Raw genomic sequence first — 24,166 nt, 5'->3', positions numbered from 1 at the left:
TTCCCAAATGAAGTTATGTGAGTTATGTATTTTGACTCATTTGTTGAATTAAGTTAGTTCTTTTTTCTTATTAGATAATGCCAGATTTTTTTTATTTTTTGCAAAAACAGGGTCAAGTTAGATTTGATTAGAGTTATATCTTCGTGTATGTTTCTTTTTTCAAAAGTTAATATTGTGTTAGGATTTATTTTTTTCAAATAGTTCTTTTATATTGTTGACATTTAAAAAATTTTGACAGATATGTGTGAAATCAACACAATTTATAAGAAAGTACTTTACCATAAAGTGTTCTTGGAATGACATGCGTTCTGGAGGATCTTCATTAATTAGAAGGAAGTAGTGGATTATGTGTGTGTGTTATGCAAATATGGGACAAAAGTATTTCCTCTCTGCATGACTTTCTGGATTCTAGTAGCCAGTCTTTTAGTACGAGTTTAATTTTGAACAGTTTATTATGTTGAAAGGTGTTCCACTCTTCATGCTATTTTTTCATAATGAAATTATTGATTAGTCATTTGTATTAATAATCTGTGTATGGAATTTACATATTACATATATTAAGTTTTAGGAAGTTTTTGACAGCTATGCTAGCTTTTTCATTACCTTGAAATCCAAAGTGATTGGGGATCCAGCAAAATTTGATGTTTTTGTCTTGAGAGAGGGTATCTATTCTTTGTAGTAGGTTGATGATTAGTGGGTTACTTAAGTTTTTCCTCATTTTTAAAGATTCAAGTAATGAGAGGGAGTCTGAAAATATAAACTTATCAGTGGTACAGTCAGAAATGAGATTTAGAGCCAGGTTTATGGCTGTAGCGTCAGCACTAAAAATTGAAGCATAGTTGGGTAATCATTTCTGTAAGGTAATATCATTGGATAATACTCCTCATCCAGTTCTATATTTGTTTTTAGAGCCGTCTATGTATATGTGCACACGGTTTGAGTATTTTCCCAGGATATTGAAGAGCTTTTCTTGATAGGTTAGTGGAGGAGTTTTGATTTTAGGAAGCTTGTTTAGTTCAAGGATGACCATAGGTTGTTTTAATAGCCAAGGTGGAGAGCTTGGTTGAACGGTCTCACAAATGTTGGTGATTAAGATACCTTCATCTTTTACTAGAGCCTAAAATGTTTTATGGCCTTTTCCTTTTGGTAAAAAGCTTTTGGTATTTATGATTGATGATGCAATTATAGGCTGGATTGGTTGGTTGTGATTTAATTATATGATATTGTAAGCGTCATTTTTAGTGGTGGTTCATGGGATTCAGCATAGAGACTCTCCACTGAGGTAGGTCTTCATGGTGGATTGCATTTAAAACCTGCATATTCTTTCATAGAATTTTCTGGTTGCTCAATATATGAAGCAGCCATAGTCAATTTTAGATCTTATTAGTGATCTGTTTAAATTAAGTAGAGTTGCGTTTGTTAGCTCCACAATCTTTGTGGGCTATGACTCTTAAGACTTTTATCGCTTTATTGCATTAAGTTTTGATGTAGTTGATATGCGGTATGAAGTTTAGTTTTTGTTGAAAATGATTCCTAACTGTTTATGTTTATTTATGAACGGAATTTGTTTTCCTTCAATCTGTAGGGTTGGATCATTGTGGTTGCAAAAATGTATACCTTTTGCTTTGATTTTGGAGAATTTAAAGCTGTTTCTTACTGCCCATTTGTTAATTTTATTTATGCTGTATTGTAGTTTTCTTTCAATGGCATGCATGTATTTTGATCTGTAGCTGATTGAGCAGTCATTTATGTATAGAGGGTTATGGATGTCAGAGGCGAGTTCTTTTGTAATGCTATTAATTTTTATGTTAAAGTGACAGGTGGGTCTGACAGGTTGATCCTATGCACACTTGGAAAGATCTGTCTATTAGGATGTTTTTAAATATAATCTGGTTATCTGCCTCTTAGTCTGATGTTGTAGAGATACCATATTTCCAAATGGTATCATACACCTTCAAGATCGAAAGAGATAGAGGTTATGTTCCTCATTGATGGATGCTTCTTTGATGCAATTTTCAAGGCTTATAATGTGGTCTATTCATCCTCGATTTATTTTTGGTATCCACATTGAGTTTTCCAGATTATATTGTTGGTATCTAGATACCATGTTAGATGGTAGTTAATCATTTTTTTAAAAGTTTTGCATACGCAGCTTGAGAGTGCTATTGGTCTGTATTTTTTTTTTAAGTTTGTAATATCATTTCCTGGTTATTATTGTTGCTTGCTTCCATATTCTTGGGAAATCGTTTTTGTCCATATGTCATTGTAAATTTTTAGGAGTTTTGTTAATTAAGCTGGGGTTTCTTTAGAAAACTGTAGAGCACTTCATCTAGTCCTACAGCTGAGTTGTGGGATTTTTCTATGGCGGTTTCCAATTCAGTGAATGAAAAGCTATTATTCTAAGGCTCTTAGTTTTTGGAGTTAAAATTTATTTTATGGTTTTTTTTTCTAAGTATTTGAAATTGTTTATGGCATTTTTTAGATTATGAATTTTCAGCAAAGGTTTCAGCTAATGAATTGGTGATGTTTTTTTTTTTGTGTGTGAAGAGGTGTTCGTTTGGGTTGGAATAATGTTTTCCAGATATTTTTCTTATTCTCCATATAGTTTTGGGTTTATTGGGAGTGTTGATTTTGTGAATGAACTGTTGCCAGCAGTTTCTTTTGGATTCTTTGTTTTCTGAAGTTTTGCTCTTTATATTCAATAAGGTTGTTAATTGTTGGTCTTTTTTTTACATTTTCTTAAGGCTGCCTTTCTTTGTCCAATAGCTGTTTTGCATTCTGGATTAAACCATATGTTTTGGGGTTTTTTCAAGGAGAGTTTTTTTGGTATGCATTCTTTGGCTATTGTACTTGGGTGAATTCTTCCATTGTTTGGATTTCTTGTTCTGTTAATTGTAGTGAGCAGAGTTCTTTGAATTTAATTCAATTGGCTTTGTTTATATTCTATCTGACTGTATGGTTTTGGAGGGTGTTGTAGTTTACTATATAATAGGATAGTGATTGGTTCTTTGTAGGTGATCCAAGTGCAATCCAAGAAACTTGATCGGTCGCACATAGTAAGGTCTATGGAACTTGTTGATCCATTTGTTGGATTTATTTATATGGGGTTCTTTTGGTTGAGGAGGTATAGTTTTTTGTTGATTAATTGTTCAATTTTATTTCCTTTTGAATTTGTTGCTTTACATCTCCATAGAGTGCTGTGGCTATTAAAGCCTCCCAGGGGGATGAAAGTTTATAATAATTATTTAATTAAATTTTCTAATGTTTTTTTGTTGTTTTTGTTAATGAGGGGGTATGTATATTAAGCAGATTGCTTTGTGTTATGTTACTTGAATTATATTGCTTGGAGGTCGGTTTTGACCGATAACTTACTTTGAAGTTTATCGTTTCTTAGAAATGTATTTATACTGTTCATAGCTTTGAGTTTTGAAATTGTTATTGTTTTGTGGGAATATTTCTTGTAAGCAGATAACACCTGGGTTGAAATGTGAAATGGGGAGGAGAAGTTCAGTATAATTTGATTTTATTCCACGACAGTTTCATTGGGTAATTTGTTGTTTTATTTTATTTTTATTTATGAGATTTTTGTTTAATTTTAATTTACCTGCATTTCTCATGAAGTGGAGGATTTTCCTTCTGTTGAAGTTTGTGTATTTAGTTGAGAGTCTTAATAAGATAATTTTTTTTTTTTTTTGTCTGGATCTGAAAGTAGATCTAGGTCTTGTTTGGGAAGTTGTTGGTGTGGGCTCTAGTTCATTGAGTATTCTACACTTACACTTTCTCCCCAAATTTAGTTCACCTGATTCAATCCTATTATTATTCACTATTTTGTTTATTTCGCCATTATTAGAACCTATTATATTATCTAGATTGACAACAGTTGAGAATGAAAGTTTAACTGTGTTCTTATTATTTTACTTTATCTATTCTCTGGGGAAAAGTTATCAATTATTTTGTAAAACTCTTTAGTAATAATAATTTTTATATGTTCACTGACAGGAGTTTTAAACCAGATTTGTTTTTCGTCTATTCCTCTTATTCTTAATATCATTATTACTATTGTATGCTCCTTTATTATTTTTAATTTCATTCTTTTTATTCTTATTATTTTTATACTTATTTTTATTCTTTCCATTTCTTATTCCTTTCATTGCCATGTTATATGATATTGTGTAGTTTGTTATATTTTTATCATCCACCTCCTTTATGTTTGAGTTTTCCTTGATATCCTGATATAATTAAAGCTTCATTATAATAATTCTTATCAAATATATTCTTATTCTGTGATAACATGGATATTCTTTTTGATAAACTGGGGATACTAGCTTTTTTTCATACATTTAAGATGATTGGATTTATAATAGAATAGTGTCTGGTTCAATTTGTGAAAGGGTTCATAAGTATTTTCGTTAAAATTTAGAGTTATATCTAAAAAATTCACTATTTTACAGTTGCAGTCTAGTGTTATTTCTAACTTAAGTTCATTAAAAAATTGTTTAATTTTCTTTCTAGATTTTGCTATAATTCAATCGCTTATATATATATATCACTGAATGAAACTTAACAGAGTAAATAAAGTGTCTAAAAGTTGCTAAAGTATTTCCTGAACTCCAGAGAGAAGCCTTTGTTAGAAAATAAAAAAAAAAAAAAAAAAAAAGACCAGTTTTCTAATTCAAAATCATCTTTTTTAATCATGAAATGTTATGTACCCTGAAAAAAAAAAAATTTCTCATAAAACCTTCAGCTCATAACTTTTGCCCCAGATATGAAAGGACTCATGACTGGATTCGATCAAGAAAATCAATAAAGTATATAATGTTTGAAGATTTCAAAACCAAACAAAGGTGGGTAAAGGATTATGTGAAAAAAGAAAAGTATGGGGAAGATTTCTTGATCTTTCTGAATAACTAACCTGCAGGGTTGAAAGGATAATAGTCCAACGAGAGTTTATTCAGGGTGATCTGCATAGCACCCCCTTCGATACGAGAAGTCTTACTCTGAGTGGAATCTGTAAGAAATCGGGAAAAAAATATTTTAGCATAATATATTTTTTTAAATAAACTACTTAATCCAGTTAAAAACAGCAATACTGTAGATCATTTTAAAAATAAACTTGATGTGTTTGCAAAACGGCTCTATGGACGAATCTATCTTTAGTTGACCTTTGACAAGTAAATATTTTTGTTTACGAGCCAAATAGAGAAGTTACTAGCCAAATCCACATGATTTGTAGAATATGACATCTTCGTTCTGTGACGAGTATGTACATAAAAGATTTTTCTGTATTTTTTATTTATTTTTTTTTTAATAAGTGTAATTCTAAATATACAACAAATTTTATGTTGATACTTGAAGGTATAAATATCCTAATTTCTTCAGATATTTTTTAAGCAGCCTTCGTTAAAAAAAAAAAAAAAAGTATATGGTTCTATTAAACTTTTATTGTTTAAACAATTTAACATTGTTTTATAAAAAGAAAAAAAAGTTGAAAAGATATTTTTCACTCAGTAAAGAGCATTGGAAGATTGTCAGTGAAAGAAATACAATCACCAAAAGATAAGCGTTTCATTATTTCTAGTCGCCACTTTGAAAAATCACTCGCAAATGCGACTGTTCCACTTGCAATGTAGAGCCCTGTGCAAGAAACAATCAACTTATATTTTGGAGGTCTATCTGATGAAATATGAGAATTTAATCTGCATGTATATCGATAAAGTTAGGTATGTATGTATAGGATAATTTCAAACTCATGAATGAATTGTTGAGAATTTTGGAATATATATTCTAAAACAAATATGGCAAGTAACATGAACACATTATTTTATAAATGGGGTTGCATATGTATAAATTTATTATTTATTTTTATGAATTAATCATTATGAATTTTAGAAAATATATCACCCGTTTTGTTTTGTAAATTTTACCATTGAGGAGCTGCTCCCACCCAAACTCACATCTGTGCTAAAAACTGAATTTAAAAAAATTCAATAGAGAAAAGAATTGCTCTGCACCAAATTTGGAGTTATATTAAATAATACATTTTTAAAATGATTGGTGAATGGGTGAGATTATTAATATGTGTCAATAAATCCTAGACTATAGAACTTACTATGAATTATGGAATATGTATCGCGGCAACAAGCTATATTGACAATTTTTTTTTTTTTCATTATGTCATTTAAGAGGAAAGAGGCCTAAAAATGTACCATAATGCTACACAAAAAGAAAAAAAAAAGCAATAAAATTTAAAACTAATACTATATTAATCGCTTTTACCCATCCTGGGATGGTTATTCCACTAGTTATATTGTAACCTGTGTTTTAGTATGTTTCCCTACTTTTTTAATATATGCAATGGCAAATTCAATATCTTTAGTCTTTTTTTAATGATTTCTATCTTCTGACAGTCTTTTGTTAACTTTTGTAGAGTTAAACTTGGTTCATTTTCTAATTTTGTTAAAACACGCCTTCTGATTTCTGCATCTCAATCTGATGTAAGTTCTTGTTCAAATACTAGACATTTAAAATTGTCTGCATGAAGATCTGATAATTTAAATTCATCATAGTTTTTATTGACCACAGCCACATTTCAGTTCATCCATTTTCGAGGAGGGGGAGGTCTGTAATTAGTTTGCAGTAAAAAGAGAGAGAAAAAAAAAGGACTTACAGTTTAGCTTCCCGTTGGAAACAATACTTTTCCCCCAAAAGTATTATTTTAAAAAAGGAAAATGTTTGCGAACCAAAACTCTTCTGGAATATTTACTGTTTGTGATAGACAAAAAGAAATTTTTTTTTTTTTTCGAGTGACAAACTTGCTGAAGGTTTAACCATAGACAAGAAAAGAAAAAACAATTCTTTATAATCTATTCCCAATATTTTGTGAATATTGACTTTGTCACAACATTACGTTATCCAGTGGTTAGTATTTTTTGTGAATCCAAAGATGTTTCGTTGTTTTTTTTTTTTCAGTGTTGTAGAAAGGTTCACCTAGTGTTACAGTTAAAGAAAAAATGCTGTGTTTGGACTCCATGCTGAGTTCGCAATTAGTCAATAAATTTGTTTGCGAGTGTTACAGCAAAGTTATCCCTTGATGATTGAATCCATGTTCAGTGTTACAGAAAATTTTCATGAGCACATACTTCCAAATCTTCACTCCCCAGTGTTATAATCCTATTAAAAGGGTTAGCAGGAAAACAGAACACACAAATAGAGTGTAAAAATATATCAATAACATAAAAAAGTGTGCGTTGTTCATCTAGCCAAACAGACAAGCCCTGTTTGTTTTCCAGATCTAGACTGCATTAATGCCTTGTCTTCTGACATTTATGTATATGGATCAGTTCATTCGTAGATAATTCCACCACAACATATATCTAAACAAATAAATCTGAAAGTGGGGTTCATTTCTCACACTAACAAGTCAAAACATCCAATTTCAAGTGAATCCAACTTTACACAATATACACGATTTTATGCACTTATGTAATGTGAAAGCAGTTGCATGGTTATAATAATTTGTTGTTTATTAATTCAACAACTGTTTGGATTCTAATAAAACAATTGTTTCACAATATTGTTTTATTTCTTGAATAAATATTTAGCAATTGCCTTCAAGTTGCAATCTTCAGTTAAAATGCAAGACATCAATTTGCTTTTTTTACATGCAATATAGTAATTCTAAATAGCAAGTGAAAAGGCAAATTGATTTCTTGATCACTTCTAAAGATAAATTTGTATCAAAGTTACCAAAAATGTAAATGATTATCCACTTGCATTAAACAAATGAGAAAGACTTTTTGTTTCATGTTTACAACAAAGTTATGAATGAAAGGTTTATTTTAAATTAATGTTTCAAATATTTCAAGCAGTGAACTTTGATAAACTAGATTGTGTGTATATGTATGTACATTACTACTTGCTCATCAGTCATTGGTTAAGCTTTCTTATACATGAATAAATCGTGGCCAATTAGCATAAGGAAAAACCATTCATTAAAAAATTTGAGCAAATCGGCAGTTGGTAATGTGAATTTAAGCATAAAAATATTACAATTTTCCTAATTTTCATGACAAAAAAATAAAAGAAAAAAAATGTTTTGGCTACAAACTGTAGTATCCATTCTGATACTACAGTTCACCTTTTCTGTTCTTGATCATTGTAGGAGAAATTCATCTAAAGTGAGGCAATTTTCATTTTAGAACCAATCTAGAGTGCCCCTTTTTGAGGGAAACAAATTTTCTGTACATTAAAAACCAACCACTTAATTACTCTCCTAGGGAGGCAAGTAGATAGGAACGACCATTCTCATCTTGGTTATTTTACATTTTTTTTCGCAGATTGTCAACAAGATTGTAATATTTTAGATTTGCAAATGGACATCGTCTATCTTTTTTTGCTTGCATTTTAAAAAATTCCTGGCATCTCTGCTGTTTGTTTGTCTTTTTCATATAAATAAACTGAAACTAATCAAACGCTAGTGCTGACTCCCGGCCTTCACCAGAGTAGTATCCATTCTGTAATTGGTCCTTGGTCAATGTAGTGGAAACCCTTCATATCAAGACAATTACTATTTATTTGGATACTGCCAGAGTTCCTCCTTTTTGGGGAGAACTAATTTTCCCCAACATCGTGGGGAAACATAAATAAAATGGCAGAAAGCATAATTGACCTCTGGCCAGATTTCAAAAGTAACATTCATTTCTGCGTGTGCATGATTTTTAAGTTAATTACCAACTCATTGATTTTGCTATCTGCTATGGCGTAATAGCTAGTGAGAAAGACTAATTACCCTACGTTTTAGAGTTCGATCCCACTTCTGCTTCGCTATCTTTTTTTTTCTTGTTTTAATTTTGGTACGCATGCACTTATTGATCCGTGCTGAAATAATAACGTTATTATTTAAAAAGCCATTGTTAACATGGGGAGGGGAGGGTGTTTTATACCTATTCTGTACTTTAACCTTTCAATTGAATAAAAAAAACATATCATTAAACTTTAATAAAACTTGGAAATACAATTTAAAAAATAGCGCGGCTCAGTAAGTGCATTAGCACCTTAATTTTTTTTCATTTCATCTTTGTGCCCATATCCTCCAACCGGGCAAAAGTTAATTACCAACTCTTTTTTTTCATGTTCTTTTCCTCTTACGCATTACAGGTTAGAGCCTGCCTGCCTACTACCACTTTTTTTTTTAACACCTTCAAACATCCGGGTAACCCCCCCCCCTTGCTAGTCTTTTAGAAAAGAGATGGGAAGTGAAATTATATATATATATATATATATATATATATATACACACACACACACACACACGTGTGTATGGGCATGGCTTAGATGTTAAGGAACGAGGATAGAGCGTTGTAGATTTGGGTTTTGATTCTAGCTGATGGCACCCAAGTCATATATATTTATTTAGCTTTGATCTCATTACTATATATTAGGTTCAATATAATAATCGATAGGGAATTGTCCCTATAATAAACATGAAATCTGCATGAATCAATATATTTAAGCGTATGACCAGGCAACGCTGGGTGATCTGCGAGTTATGTTTAAATTCCTGCATCTTGATACAGTCGGGAGAGAATTCCAAAGTTAAGCAGTCAAAAGAAGTTACTACAGTAGAAAATTTTCTACACGAAAGATGCAAAATTTTCCTGCTTGTCTGGTCGATTGGCATAATCACGCTGACACACCAGTTCCTGTTAGATCACCAAAGTTAAGCATTGTTGAGCCTGATCAATAGGTTGCCATTTGAGAATATCAGGTGCTGTATGTGCTCTCCGCTTATCTCGGTACCGTTTCCAGTCGTCCTGAACTTCTTGCTACTGGAATCAGGCAGTGTCGACTCAGGAGAAGTGTGATTAGAGATTGCACAACCTTTGCTTCACAATTACACACACAAGCACTCTTACAGGGGTATCCAATGTCCCTTGAGACAGAACAGTGGCCTATCTTGATTGATCAGGGTATTTAGGTTGAGGTTTAAATTCATCATAGAAAAAAAAAAATTGCATAGAAATTTTGAGAACATCTAGTGACCTTCAAATGCATCTCTTTGAACTCAGGAAGTTGCACAAAATTTATTTAATCTATGAAAGTAGATTGTTCTTGTTCTATCATCCATGATCGAGTATAAGTGTCTAGCAATTTTTAATTTTTAGATTTTTAGTTATTATTGCCTTAAAATTGTCTAAAAATTTAGATGGCTCGATTTATCTGAACATCTGTTACCAGATTTTCTTTGTCTTCATATCTTTATTTATCTATACTTTCGTCGTCTTTATCTTTTTTTTGAAATTATATCTTTTGTACTTTATCTACATAGCTTTCTATTTACAAAAAAAACATTAAAAAAATAAATAAAAAAAATAAACACAAAAAATCAATAATAAACATTATTGCAATCTCACTTCAATTCTGCTTCTTAATCATACCCCAATGTCTCTCTATTGATTTACAATTCTTTCTTTCCTTCTTTTGCCTTTCTTCATACACAATGGCAAAATTCTCAACTTTGTTCCCCGCCTCAACTCCTGCTGTTTTAAACTTATCAATCTAAAATGTTTTTTCTGAACAAACAAAAATCACCATAAACTTCAAAACTAAAGCAAACAGAAACTGCTTCAGCCTAAAATTGAACTTGGATCACCAATTTCATTTTTCAACTTCTCAAACACGAAACCACCAGTAGTTATAATTGAAGAATCAAATTTGTTTTTTTTTTTTGTTTGTTTTTTTAAAATCTCAAGCTGACTTTGACAATGCCCTGTAAACAAGACAGCTAATCAAAATTTTTAACAAATTTGATTAGCTGTCTATTCACAGTTATCCAATAAAACAAAGTAACTGCCTCAAATCAACATTTATTACATACAAAGAGCAAGGTTTGGTCTGTTGTACAGCATATAACTATTTTGGGATTATTTAATGCTGAATAAAGATATCAAATGTAATTCTATAGGTAGAATAATTATATTCCTAAAATACATTATTCTTTAGCATTTGTGCTCTTCTTTGTTTTCAACATGATCGCCTCTCATCATATTATCAGGGAGGTCATTTTTGAATATCAGGAATAATAATGGTCCAAGGATCGACCCCTGATTATAGTATCGTAGTAATCGTTAGTATTTGAGATTTGATAAGGTGTCTTACTTAAGGGGGTGGTTTATCAGGAATTTGTTTATGTTGGACTTGAAGACATTCAAGTTGTAGTCAGGTTTCTAGGGCAATTGCTCTTGACATATCTAAGGCCTTTGATAGGGTATGGCATAAAGGTTTACTTCATAAGATCTCTAGCTATGGTATAGCTGGAAATGTCTTCTCAATTATTAAATCATTTCTTTCTGATAGGTTCATAAGAGTAGTAGTTGATGGGCAAAAATCAGAAGCCCACAGTATTAATGCCGGTGTCCCTCAGGGGTCCATCCTGGGCCCAACTCTTTTCCTGATCTACATTAATGATCTTCCAAATCACATCCTTACATCATTTGTAGACATTTATGCTGACGACACTACCATTTATGGTAGCACATCTAAGACAGTAAACGACCAAGTTCTCTCCAATTCTCTCTCCTCTGATCTTGAGCATGTAGTACAATGGGGAAAGGAGTGGCTGGTTACTTTTAATGCATCTAAAACCAAGCTTCTCTCTTTACATCATCAACATTCTGATCCACATCTGGCATCAATTGAAATGAATGGCTCTCGTCTTCAGGAGGCCTCAAGTTTTGACAAGCTTCTGGGCTTGACCATTACTCCTGATCTTAAATGGAACACGTACATCAAATCTGTTGCCAAGGCTGCTGGAAAAATGGTGGGATCTTTCTATCGATCCAGTAGATATCTCACTGCTGATGCAATTCTCTATCTATATAAGAGCCAGGTACATCCAAGGATGGAATACTGTTGCCACATCTGGGCAGGAGCTGCTAGAAAGGACTTGGCCTGCCTTGATAGAGTTCAAAATAGACTTCGTAGCCTCGTAGGAGATGTCCTTTTCTCTTCCTTGCAACCTCTATCTCAAAGAAGAGATGTTGCGAGTTTGTCTCTGATGTATCGTTATTTTCATGGAAAGTGTTCGAATGAGCTTCAATCTATGGTCCCCCCTCTCAAAACTTTCACAAGAAACACTCGTCTCGCTGTAAACACTATCAATAATTCCCCCCACTCTTTATCTGTGCCTAAACCTAAACGTAGATTCCATGAACAAAGCTTTTTTATTAGAACTGCACGCCTGTGGAATTGTCTTCCGTTTTCCTGCTTTCCGGCTGACTACAATATGGTTGTCTTCAAGTCTAACGTAAATAAGTTCTTGATGAGCCGTTCCATATAAGTTATCAAATTTAACAAATTTTCATTACTAATGATTATTATATTGTCCAATTTCTACTTTACACTCTTTAACCCTTATCCTTGAGTGGCCTCTTGGTCTTGATAATGAGTTGATACCTATGAAAAAAAAAAAAAAAGAAAAAGTCCAATGTGAACAAGTTCTAATTGAATCGTCCCCCTAAGTAATCCAAGTTTCAAAATTCCCACTGTTTACTATGCTAAAATCACAATGACTAATGTATACCTATTAACCCTTATCCTCGAGTGGCCTCTGGGCCTTGATAAGTGGTGACACCCTTGTAAAAAAAAAAAAAAAAAAGGTGGGAAACAGGCAAATGGAAGAAAGTTCCACAGTCGTGCACTTCTAAGAAAGAAGCTTTGTTCATGGAATCTACGTTTTGATTTAGGCACAGATAAAGAGTGGGGAAAATTATTGACAGTGGTTTCAGCTAGACGGGTGTTTATCGTGAAAGATTGGCGAGGGGGGACCAGAGATTGGAACTCTGACGAGCACTTGCCATGCAAGTAACGATAAAACAAAGACAGGCTCACAATGTCTCTTCTGTGGGAGAGTGGTTGCAGGGAAGAAAAAAGGACATCCCCCACTAGGCCACGAAGTCTATTTTGTACTCTGTCAAAGCAGGATAGGCTGTTTTTAGCAGCTCCCGCCCAGATGTGACAGCAGTACTCCATCCTTGGATGTACTTGGCTTTTATATAGATAGAGAATTACATCAGCAGTAAGATATCTTCTGGAGTGGTAAAAGGATCCCACGACTTTTCCAGTAACCTTGGCAACAGACTTGATGTATGTGTTCCATTTCAGATCAGGAGTAAAGGTCAAACCCAGAAGCTTATCAAAACATGGAGACTCCCCAAGACAAGGGCCATTCATTTCAATTTATGCCAGATGGGGATCAGAGCGTTGATGATGTAAAGATAGGAGTTTGGTTTTAGATGCATTAAAAGTAACCAGTCACCTCTTCCCCCCTACTGTACCACACACTCAAGATCAGAGGAGAGAGAATCAGAGAGAACTTTGTCATTTACAGCCTTTGGTGTATGGCCATAGATGATCGTGTCATCAGCATAGATGTGACGAATGATTTAAGTGTGTTTTGGAAGATCATTGATGTAGATCAGGAAGGGAGTTGAGCCCAGGATGGACCCCTGAGGGACTCCAGCATTAATACTATGGGCCTATCAGAGAGAAATGATTTAATAATTGACAAAACATTTCCAGTTATACCGTAGCTGGAAATCTTGTGAAGTAAGCCTTTATGCCATACCTTATTGAAGGCCTTTGATATGTCAAGCACAATTGCCCTTAAAAGGAAGCCTTTGTCAAGAAATCCTATGAGATATAACCGTTAACACATCTGCTGTAGATCTAGCAGAACGGAAACCATATTGCATGTCACTAAGGTTATTTTTGCTGAAGTGGTTGACTACTTCTCTATTTAATATGGATTCCAGCAGCTTACTCATGAGACACAGATTTATTGGTCTGTACTGAGAGAGAGATGACTTATCAACTGAATTCTTAAATACAAGGCATAATGATGAGGTTTTCCAGAGTCTTGGGAAGCACTTCTCCTTAAGGCAACGCTTAAACAGTTTTGTAAGTATGGGGGCAATTCTGGTTGAAGCTTTTTCAACACTATAATTTGAATGCCGTCAGAGCCAGTTGCTTTACTGGAATCAAGGTTCTTGATTAACTTGGCGACCTCACGCACAGATGTTTGTATGTTGCATAGCATGTTGTCTTTATAGGAGGAAATACGGGGAGTTGATGGCCTTCGTCACATAGGGTAGAATGAATGGCAAAGTTCTTGGCAAATGTTTTGGCCTTGTCTGATGCTGACAAGATGATCTCAGGTCCATTGATGATGGTTGGGATAGAACGCATGCTTCTGTTCAGGATCTTGTTTGCTATTTGCCAGAACTGGTGGGGACCAAGCCGCTGCTCAGCTACTTTGGATTAAACGGACTGAGCATATAGCTCTCTCGCATTTTTATTCCTCTTTTAGAGTAGTTGCTGACAGTCCTGAAAGCAGCTTTAGTCTCAGTACATCTATTATGTTGGTAGCTATGGAAAAAGTGATTTCTGTGCGCGATGGCAGCAGCACATTCTGGGGAGAACCATGGCTGGCTGTTAAGTTTTTATTGGAATTTTTTGGATGGTATGAAACGGTTTATGCCTACAATTAACCATTCGGTCAGGTCTGATACTATAGAGGACGCATCTTTTTAAACATGGAATGCAGAGGTAGATCAGATATAAATGTATGGAAGCCATCCCAGTCAGCCATAGAGTATCAATATACAGTATGGTAGAAAGGTACGTCTGAAGACTTATTACATTTCATTTTTATCTTAACTGATACAACTGAGTGGTCGGAGGATCCCAGAGGAGATAGAATGGAACATGAACATAGCTCAGGGGAAGTTGTGAGAAAAAGGTCTAGAAGGCTTGTATACTGACCAGTAGTATCGGGCACACGGATGGGTTCATGAACAGTCTGAGTGAGATCATAGGCAATAGCAAAATCATAACAGAACCTCCCCTCATAATCCGTCTTGTTTAAGTGGGTCAGCCATTACACATTGTGAACATTGAAGTCACCGCAAATGTGGATGTTAGCTGAATGATGAGCAAACAGGATGTGGTCAATTTTCTCAGATATATTCTTAAAGATAGTAACTCCGCTGTTGTGGGGGCGATAGAGGGCAAATATAAATGCAATGGTGTAAGCAAGTGCAACCCAGAAGCACATGAGGTAAATTAGGGTCTTCTCTGGAGATATCCCTACCACAACGTTCTGATCTATCTGGCATCAATTGAAATGAATGGCTCTCATCTTAGGGAGGCTCCATGTTTTGACAAGCTTCTGGGCTGGATAAATGGTGGGATCCTTCTAGCGCTGTAGTAGATATCTCACTGCTGATGCAATTCTCTACCTGAGTAAGAGTCAGGTATATCCAGAGATGGAGTACTGTTGTCACATCTGGGCAGGAACTGCTGGAAACCTTTTATCATACTTCGACAAAGTTCAAAACAGACTTTGTAACCTGGTGGGGGTGCCCTTTTCTCTTCTCTGCAACCTCTTCCCACAGAAGAGACATTACGAGCCTGTCTTCACTATCACTATTCATGGCAGGTGCTCGTCTGAGCTCCAATCTATGCACCCCCCTTGCTAAACTTTCATGAAAAACACTAGTCTAGCTGAAAACACTATCAATAATTCCCCCACTCTTTATCTGTGCCTAAACCTAAACATAGATTCCATGAACAAAGCTTTTTTCTTAGAACTGCACGCATGTGGAATTGTCTTCCATTTTCCTGCTTTCCAGCTGACTACAATTTGATCATATTCAAGTCATAAACAAATTCTTGATGAGCCACCCCCTTAAGTAATCCAATTTACCAAATTTCCACTACTAATGATCACTAGGATATTGTGTCATTGACTTGTGTACACTCATTAACCATTATCCTCGAGTGATCTTTGGGCCTTGATAAGTGGTGACTCCTTTGTAAACAAAAAAATGAAGCTATAAAGAGCTATAGTGCCATGTGTTGCTTCTTATTGATTTATGCTCGTTATTTTTGTGGGTGGGGGAGATAAGATTGTAATTCTGGATTGATCCCGAACTAATCCAATTGCCAAAATTACAATCTGATTGTTATCCAATGTAATCTACTGTGATCCTACTCAAAGACAGAACTTTCATTGATCTTGTGTGACATCACAACCAAAACGAAAACAGCTGTCTAGGCAGGATTTGCAGTGACCTGACAGACCGAAATATCTTGATGAAGTGGAAGCATTACAGTACAGTCCAAAATATGAGATATCTCCAAAAATAAAAGCAAAACCATACAAAAACTGCTAAATTGTACAAACCACTGCTTACGAAGCAATTAAGTTATTGCTTATTCACCAAACCTGTTTTCCTGCTCTTATTTACTTATACTGCTTTCCTCTTTTTGGAAATCATAATTTCTCATTCTATGACTAAGTGTAATGTTTAAATATAAGGCCTAAACTGGCCACATGTATACTGTTACTGATATGTTACTAAAATAACTGGCACAAATGTTATTTCTAAATGTCTGATTTAAAGGGATAATGCTTTGCCTCCAAGACGCCTTCCTGTCTGTTTTGCATGATAAAAATCCTTATACTCTTAAATCCTCCCCAAATCCCTGTATATCTATATTGTATATTAATGCTGTATTTTTGTATGTATATCATCTCTCCTGTTTCAACTCGACAAAAAACCAATTGCTCTTCTCCCAAGCTGATATAAAATCACATACTTTGGACATACATTGGGAGGAGAGTTTAGCTTCCGGTCCTAAACTTTAGTAGGCTGACCTTTTCAAAATCGATAAATACTAAACATCTATAGATTTATATTGCTAAGGGCTGCATTAGCTTACCCTATATTTATACTCTAAAGAACATTTATAAAATAGATAACTAATAGCCACAGTTTGTGCCCAGATAATAAGTGATCTGTATTAACTAGCAACTATATATCTCTTTCATTAGATGGGATAAAGTACTGGTGATTATCTTTACTTGAAAACTAACACCTAAAGCACATTTCGAAATGCACCCTAACCCTTATACTATAATTTTCCAATTAGTCACTAATCCACAAACCACAGTTGATCTTTTCTTAACCCTAGTAGATATTCACCTTTAATCTACACCCCCACACTCATACATACCTCCTTTAAAAACGTAACCAATCTTAATCCTATTCTGAGGATAGATACTAATTCTTTGATACTAACTATCAATCTTCACTATCTATGCAACCAGGTGCAGGAAAAACCCTCTCAGTGCTGATGAACCAGTAGATCTGGTTAGGTCATCCATCTAGGATAAGGAAAACTCCGATTTGTAAACCTGTGCCACTGATCTCATACGTCTTGGCACCAAATAGGGGAGGGAGGCCTCCTCATTCCTGGACAACAACCTTCCTAGAGCTGGTGACTTGATCAAATCACCGGTTTGCAAACCTAAACTGCTTAAGGAGATGATAGGCTCTGCCTATCTATCCTCCATATTCTTTCTTTGCCTATTAGCCAGGAGCAGAGGTGCGGCCACAAGGACTCATTAGAGACGCCCAGTGCTTAGCCTTGTTTCCTAACTAGGGCAATGAATATCGTCCCCTACATTTGCCTTATTCCCTTCTCCTATAACTGGGCATCTTGGGGATGCTTATTTACCATATATGCTAACATGATTGGACTGGGCCATTCCTGTCAGGCAAGTTTGAGGGTGCCGGTTTGACAGTTGCTGGTTGCTGTTTCCAACTAACAGTACAGAAACCCTTTGATAGCACTTAGAGCGGCTGTTCTATCATCAGCTGTGTAATATTGGGATATTTGTAGTGCCATGTCATGCATGGAAAGGCACCCTGTACTCATCTCTGATGGGCGTTCCAGAGACCACATTCTTGTGGATGAGGAGCTGGCTGATGGTCTACTAGTGTTGCATGATGGTGCCTGTGCACATGCGTTTTGCCTAGCACCTCAATCTAGATCTGAAACTACTTAAATAGAATGAAATGATAGCTCAATCCAAAAACATGTTCAAACCAGAAACACACTCATGCCTCCTCCCTTGAGGCTTGCATTTACACATATCCGAGGACTTAGAACTATCTTAGAGGATGTAGAATAATTTCTCCTAGCAAACTCCCCGGATATCTTAGCACTAAGTGAAACTAACTTGCACTTCTCCATCCCCTCTAACATCTTTAACATGTCTGGTTATCTTGCACTTTGTCGTAATTACTTTAACAGGAACAGACTTGGAGTCTATATTTGTAACATACTCCTCATGTCTAGGGAATCTAAACTAGAATCAGGTGACCAGACCTTCATGTGCTTTAAACTAAATTTACAACATAGCGTTAGCTACTTGTATTTTCTTTATTGTTCTCCATCCAGCCAGGACTGTACTATAATCAATCATTTCTCTTACAGCATAGATGTAGCACTCTCCCTTGACACTAGTGCATATACATGTATTTAGTGACTAACGCCAGCCACAGAAATTTGCTTGGCTTCTCTAACTTCACTCACACAGCTAGTAGCATCATCTATAATTTTGCAATATCCCATTCCTTGACACAGACAGTAACATTTCCGACCCGTCTCCCAGATCGCCAGGACCAGCAAGCCTCACTTCTGGATCTATTTCCGACAAGAGATCCTGAGGATCGTGTAACAAATGCTGATTGTCCACTTAAGAATGCTGATCATGCTGTGATAATGATAGAATCACTCTAAACTCTCGACCCCAAGTTGAAGAGCCATTACTCAAAACGACAACATACTAAAATAAAGCTGACTGGGATGCCATTAACGATCACATGAGGAAATATCTTTTCTCTTCCTGTAGAATAGTGCACAAATGAGACTACTGAATGGTTCAAAGCAGCAATTGAAGCATATGTTCCTACATGGAAGTTCTATAGCAAACCTCACCCTACCCAATGGTTTACTTCTACTTGCGCAGCTGCCATTACTCAGAAGCAACATGTATACCGTAGATTTATCCAGCATAAGTCCTGTATAAACAGACAAATATATAGAAGCTAGAAGTAATTGTAAGAAAGAAGTAACAACAGCTAAGAGTGAATATACTGAAACCAACGGGAAATGCATTGAAGCACAGAAATTAGGAACTCATGATTTCTGGAAAATCTTCAATAGTGTAGTAAATAATGGGCAATCAATAATTCCCCCCACTATCCAACAATCATGAGGTTGTTTGTACAGCAACTGAGAAAGCTAACATGTTTGCCTGTTATTTTCCCTCAAACTCTACCTTGAACCCAGCAAACCATTCCCTCACTGATTTTCCTCTGGACAGAAACCACACCAGATCTGAAAATCACCCCTTCTCAAGTACATGATATCATAAAAACAAACACCTCAAAAGCATATGGACCTGATCTCATACCGGCTATGCTATTAAAAAAATGCTCCGCTAACGTCGCTCCAGTTCTCTCTAAGCTCTTTAACAAATGTCTTACCGAATCTTGCTTTCCTGACAGCTGGAATATTGCTTCTATGGTACCAGTTTACAAAATCTCTGGCAAACGAACTGACACATTAAATTATTGCCCAATTATTATTCTCCCACTTTTCGCCAAAATATTTGAGTTTTTAATTAATCAAGCTTTAGTCACTACCTTACACCTGCTAAACTACTATTTGATCATCAATATGGATTTAGGCAAGCCCGTTCTACTGCAGATATTCTAACTAATCTCTGAACGTATATACCAAGCACTGAATAAGGCAGGGGAGGGGAGGGCAGTAGCCCTATATATATATCTAAGGCTTTTGACAGGGTATGACACGATGATCTTCTCAGGAAAATAAAATCTATGGTATTACTGGACGAATGCTTAACATAATTAAATCCTTTTTAAACGAGAGAAGAATCCAGGTTGTCCTCGATGGGCATACGTCTAAACAATATAATATAAATGCAGGTGTACCTCAGGGATCGATCCTTACCGGATAAAATTGTCTTTGACATGGGTATATTTGCTGATGACATCACGCTCTATAGCAGGCATGTGAGGAAAACTAATGAGCACACATCTAAGGCAATGGCTGAAACCGTAGAGGAAGACCTTCACTCTGTAGTGGAATGGGGTCAGAAATGAATGGTAGCGTTCAAAGCTGCCAAGACAAAGCTTGTTTCCTTTAATAATTACATGAAACCTTACCAACCACCAGTAGTTATGGCTAAAGAAAGTACCTGAAAGTACTTCGTTCAAACTCCAGGGAACATGAGCTGGAATAAATACATTGAGATCATTGCCAAGGCTGCTGCGAAGAAAATGGGCTCTCTCTACCGTGCTTGAAAGTTACTTATGCCTGAAAGTATCCTGTACTTCTACAAAGCCACCATTCGCCCATGTATCGAGTACTGCTGCACATTTCGACTGGTGCATCTGCTACTAGTCTCTTTTTATTTTTTTTTATTTTTTTTTATTTATTACATTTTCACCCCAAACAAGGCAAATTGCCACTTTGGTGTAGGGGGCTACTATCAGGGGCAACACTACTGGGGTACTATGTAGGGATTTGGGCAGCAAGGTGTCGGTTCACGTTACACTTGAACTTCTGCACGTCAGTACTGTTGGGGAAGCAGGGACCTGGAATGGAATTCCAGAGTCTAGCGGTTCTGGGGAAGAAACTATTGGAGTAAAAAGATCTTTTACATCTAGGGATCTCTACAGTGTGGGGGTGGGATTTAGCAGCCTGTCGGGTTTGTCGGGGGTGCTCACGTCGTGGGGGCACAAGTGATTGCAGTTCGTGAGAGCATTCACCACTAAAATACTTGTAGAAAAGGCAGAGGGATGCAACATTTCGTCGATGGGACAGAGGTTGAAGCTTAGATGCCAGTTCAGGGCCTATCAGGTTTGCGACTCTTTTGAACCTTGTCAAGGAGCGAGAGACTAGTAGCTGATGCACCAGCCCAGATGTGGCAGCAATACTCCATACATGGACGAATGGTGGCCTTATAGAGGTACAGGATACTTTCGGGTGTTAGTAGTTTTCTAGCACGGTAGAGAGAGCCCACCTTTCTTGCCGCGGCCCTGGCAATGCCTTCAATGTAATTGTTCCAACTCATGTTTCCTGTGAACGTTAGGCCAAGGGGTTTGAAAGATGGACTCTCAGATAAAGAGTCGTTGGCCATTGCTATGGGTGGTAGAGAGGGTTTCTTGTAATTATTGAATGAAACTAGTTTAGTCTTGGCAGCATTGAACGCGACCAACCACTTTTGTCCCCATTCCACTACAGATTGGAGGTCTTCCTCTAGTGCTTTTGCCATTTCTTTAGAAATGTGTTCATTCGTCTTCCTGTCGTGCCTGCCATAGAGTGTAGTGTCATCAGCATATATACCCATCTCAGAGGCAATGTTGTCGGGGAGGTCATTTATGAATATCAGGAACAATAGAGGTCCAAGGATAGAACCCTGGGGCACCCCCGCATTTATATCATATTGTTTAGATGTACGACCGTCGAGGACAACCTGGATTTTTCTCTTATCTAAGAAGGATTTAATTATGTTAAGTATTCTACCAGTGATACCGTATGATCTGATTTTACTGAGGAGACCCTCATGCCATACCCTGTCAAAAGCCTTAGATATATCTAGAGCTACCGCTCTGCCCTCCCCCGCTTTGTCCAGTGAATGGTATATACGTTCAGAGATCACAGTTAGGATGTCTGCTGTGGAACGGGCTTGTCTAAATCCATATTGTTTGTCTTGCTCCTGGATAGTATTCTAAAGAGAGTCACCAACCTGATAGGTCCTGAACTGTTATCTAAGCTTCAGTCCTCTCCTATCGACGAAATGTTGTATCCCTCTACTTATTTTACAAGTATTTTAATGGTGGATGCTCTGACGAACTACAAGCTCTTGTACCTCCTCGATGAAAATACCCCCGACAAACCCAACAAGCAGCAAAGTCCCATCCCTACTTAGTAGAGATCCCTAGATGTAAGAAAGCCTTCTACTCTAATAGCTTCTTCACCAGAACTGCTAGACTTTGGAATTCTCTTCCGGTTTCCTGCTTCCCTAACTGTACTGACATGCAGAAGTTCAAGTGTAATGTAAACAGACATCTTGCTGCTAAACTCCCTACATAGTACCCCTGAAACTTAGATCCCTGATAGCAGCCCCCTTACATCAAAGTGGCAATGTGCCTTGTTTGGTTAGAAAATGTAATTTAAAAAAAAAATGGTAAAACCAAACAGGAAAATCATGTAAAAAAATAAATTCATTAGACTTAAGGAGTCGGAGTCAGATAAAAAAATTCTGACTCCGACTCCTTGTACTTTTAGAAATCCGACTCCAACTCCAGCTAAAACCTCCGACTCCGCAACCCTGCTTATAGACCTGAATTTACATGAGAAAAAAAGACATTTTATTTTGTATATTAATAGACCATGTCCTCCATCCATTTTTATATTTTTTTATCAATAATAAAAGCACAGAAATTTGAGTATTGCATCCTATCTTTTATCGCTGAAAATAAATGGACAAAAATAGAAAATAAAAAAAGTCTAACCATTACGAGGCTGCATGTCATCACAAAGATGCAAGTCAATGCGACTGGTGATGAGATGGTACGAGGTGGATAAAACATCAAATTTTGCAAACACCCGAGACACTTTGGATGCAGGAACTTGTTTGTTCTGACGTATTTGTTGAAGTCTTTTTAACTGATCAGGTGCAATGTGGCCTTGTTTCTAGAGAGAGAGAGAAAAATAAATGAGAAACCATAAAAAAAAACTTGAATATATGAAGATAGTGAAATGAGAAAATCCAAACAAGGTAAAAGTTAAAAAATGATAAAAACCAAATAAACCAGATTTTTGTTAATAGGCAGCATCCGATCACATCCTGATAGACTCTTTCCTTGGTCAACAGACAAACAATAAAATAAAAAATAGTGTTTTTTTTGAATGACAGGAGAAAAGAAAATAACACCATCTAATTTAGACAGGTCTATGTAGTATATAAAATACTAACTGTATCTACCCAATGTTGTCCAAGAGTCTTTTTTACTCTAAGTCCTGTGTCAATTTTTTTTAGTTGAATAAATACTTTAAAGTTTTTTCTTCTTAATTATTAAATTTATAAATAACTAGCTAATTTATAAGTCCTAATCTGGCACTGCTCGGTAATGCATTTATTTGCATTTTTTTTTTTTAGTTCAACTATGCTGCATTTTTCCTTAAATTTTATAAATAAATAATAAAATTTATTTTCTTTTCAAAAGAGGGAAGTCTGTAATGGTTATGTACGTAAGTCTTTAAAAAAATAAAATAAATAATTATTTTTTTTCTTCCAGTTGACAGTGCACAAACAATCCAATGAGGTGAATTATTTTCTGAAAAGAATTAACTCGAATTACATGTTGTTCATAACAACATGAACCAACGTTCGTCGAAATAAAATGCTTACTTAGAATGGAATATTGATTTTCTTGGAAGAACTGTATAGAGAATATAATTGCCTGTTTTATTATATAAATAAACTAAGAGCTAGTAGTGCCCAATCATCAATCAGCTGAGCGATAGGAGAGTTCTGATTATGTAACTAATGTAGGGAAAAAATTAGCGACAGTGTCGGTATTGCATATGCACAAAGAAAAGAGTGAATATTAATCGTGTTTGAAATATGATTTTAAATTTCACTTTTTATGTTAAAGAATTTTTTTATTTTTAAATATTCGATTAATAGATGAATCAAAATTACATATATAATTATCAATGTTACACTGAAGCGAGAAAAACATGCGCACGCATACACACACACACACACACACGTAAATTTGTCTCAATTTTATTAACAGATTATTTTATTATTAAATGAAGAGGGATTCACCCTAGGTGGGTTGAACTGGCTTTCTCCAAAGGAGGAAGTTTCATGGCAATATCAAATTCACAAGCGGTCCCCAGTCATATGTATATCTTGGCCTGGAGAGATGATGACATTAGGTTTTTACAGTTCTTGCAGAGAAGGGTCGATCTACATATAGCGCCTGGTATTTCCAAATGGCAATCCATCTGGTACTGACCAGACTCGACATTGCTTAACTTCGGGAGTGTAAGAAGAACCGATGTTGTAATATGATTATGCCATATATATTTTTATTGTTACCCCATTATTATAACATTACCACTATTTGTTCTACTTTCATTTTATTCAAAAATTCATAAATTGTAATATATTCATAACAACATTTTTTTTTTGCGCAACTAAAAATAAGTC

The 24,166-nt window shown here is 35.4% G+C and overlaps 1 protein-coding gene across 4 annotated transcripts in view; it reads right to left on the bottom strand.

Annotated features, from left to right (window-relative positions):
• LOC145303654 (bridge-like lipid transfer protein family member 3B) overlaps positions 1 to 24,166 on the bottom strand; it is a 305,183-nt gene that overhangs the window by 54,065 nt on the left and 226,952 nt on the right. For all 4 annotated transcript variants that reach the window (XM_080145223.1, XM_080145224.1, XM_080145226.1 and 1 more), the window contains exons 8-9: positions 22,458 to 22,638; positions 4,913 to 5,008 (exon numbers count right to left, since the gene is read on the bottom strand). In XM_080145223.1, the coding sequence (XP_080001349.1) occupies positions 4,913 to 5,008; positions 22,458 to 22,638 (277 nt within the window). The remainder of the gene's footprint in view (positions 1 to 4,912; positions 5,009 to 22,457; positions 22,639 to 24,166) is intronic.

This window comes from Euprymna scolopes, chromosome 19 (genome assembly GCF_053919585.1).
Source record: "Euprymna scolopes isolate OS-2025 chromosome 19, ASM5391958v1, whole genome shotgun sequence".
NCBI classification, from domain to species: Eukaryota; Metazoa; Mollusca; class Cephalopoda; order Sepiida; family Sepiolidae; genus Euprymna; species Euprymna scolopes.
Note: the sequence above shows the minus strand (reverse complement) of the source record. Positions and strands in the feature narration are given on the sequence as shown.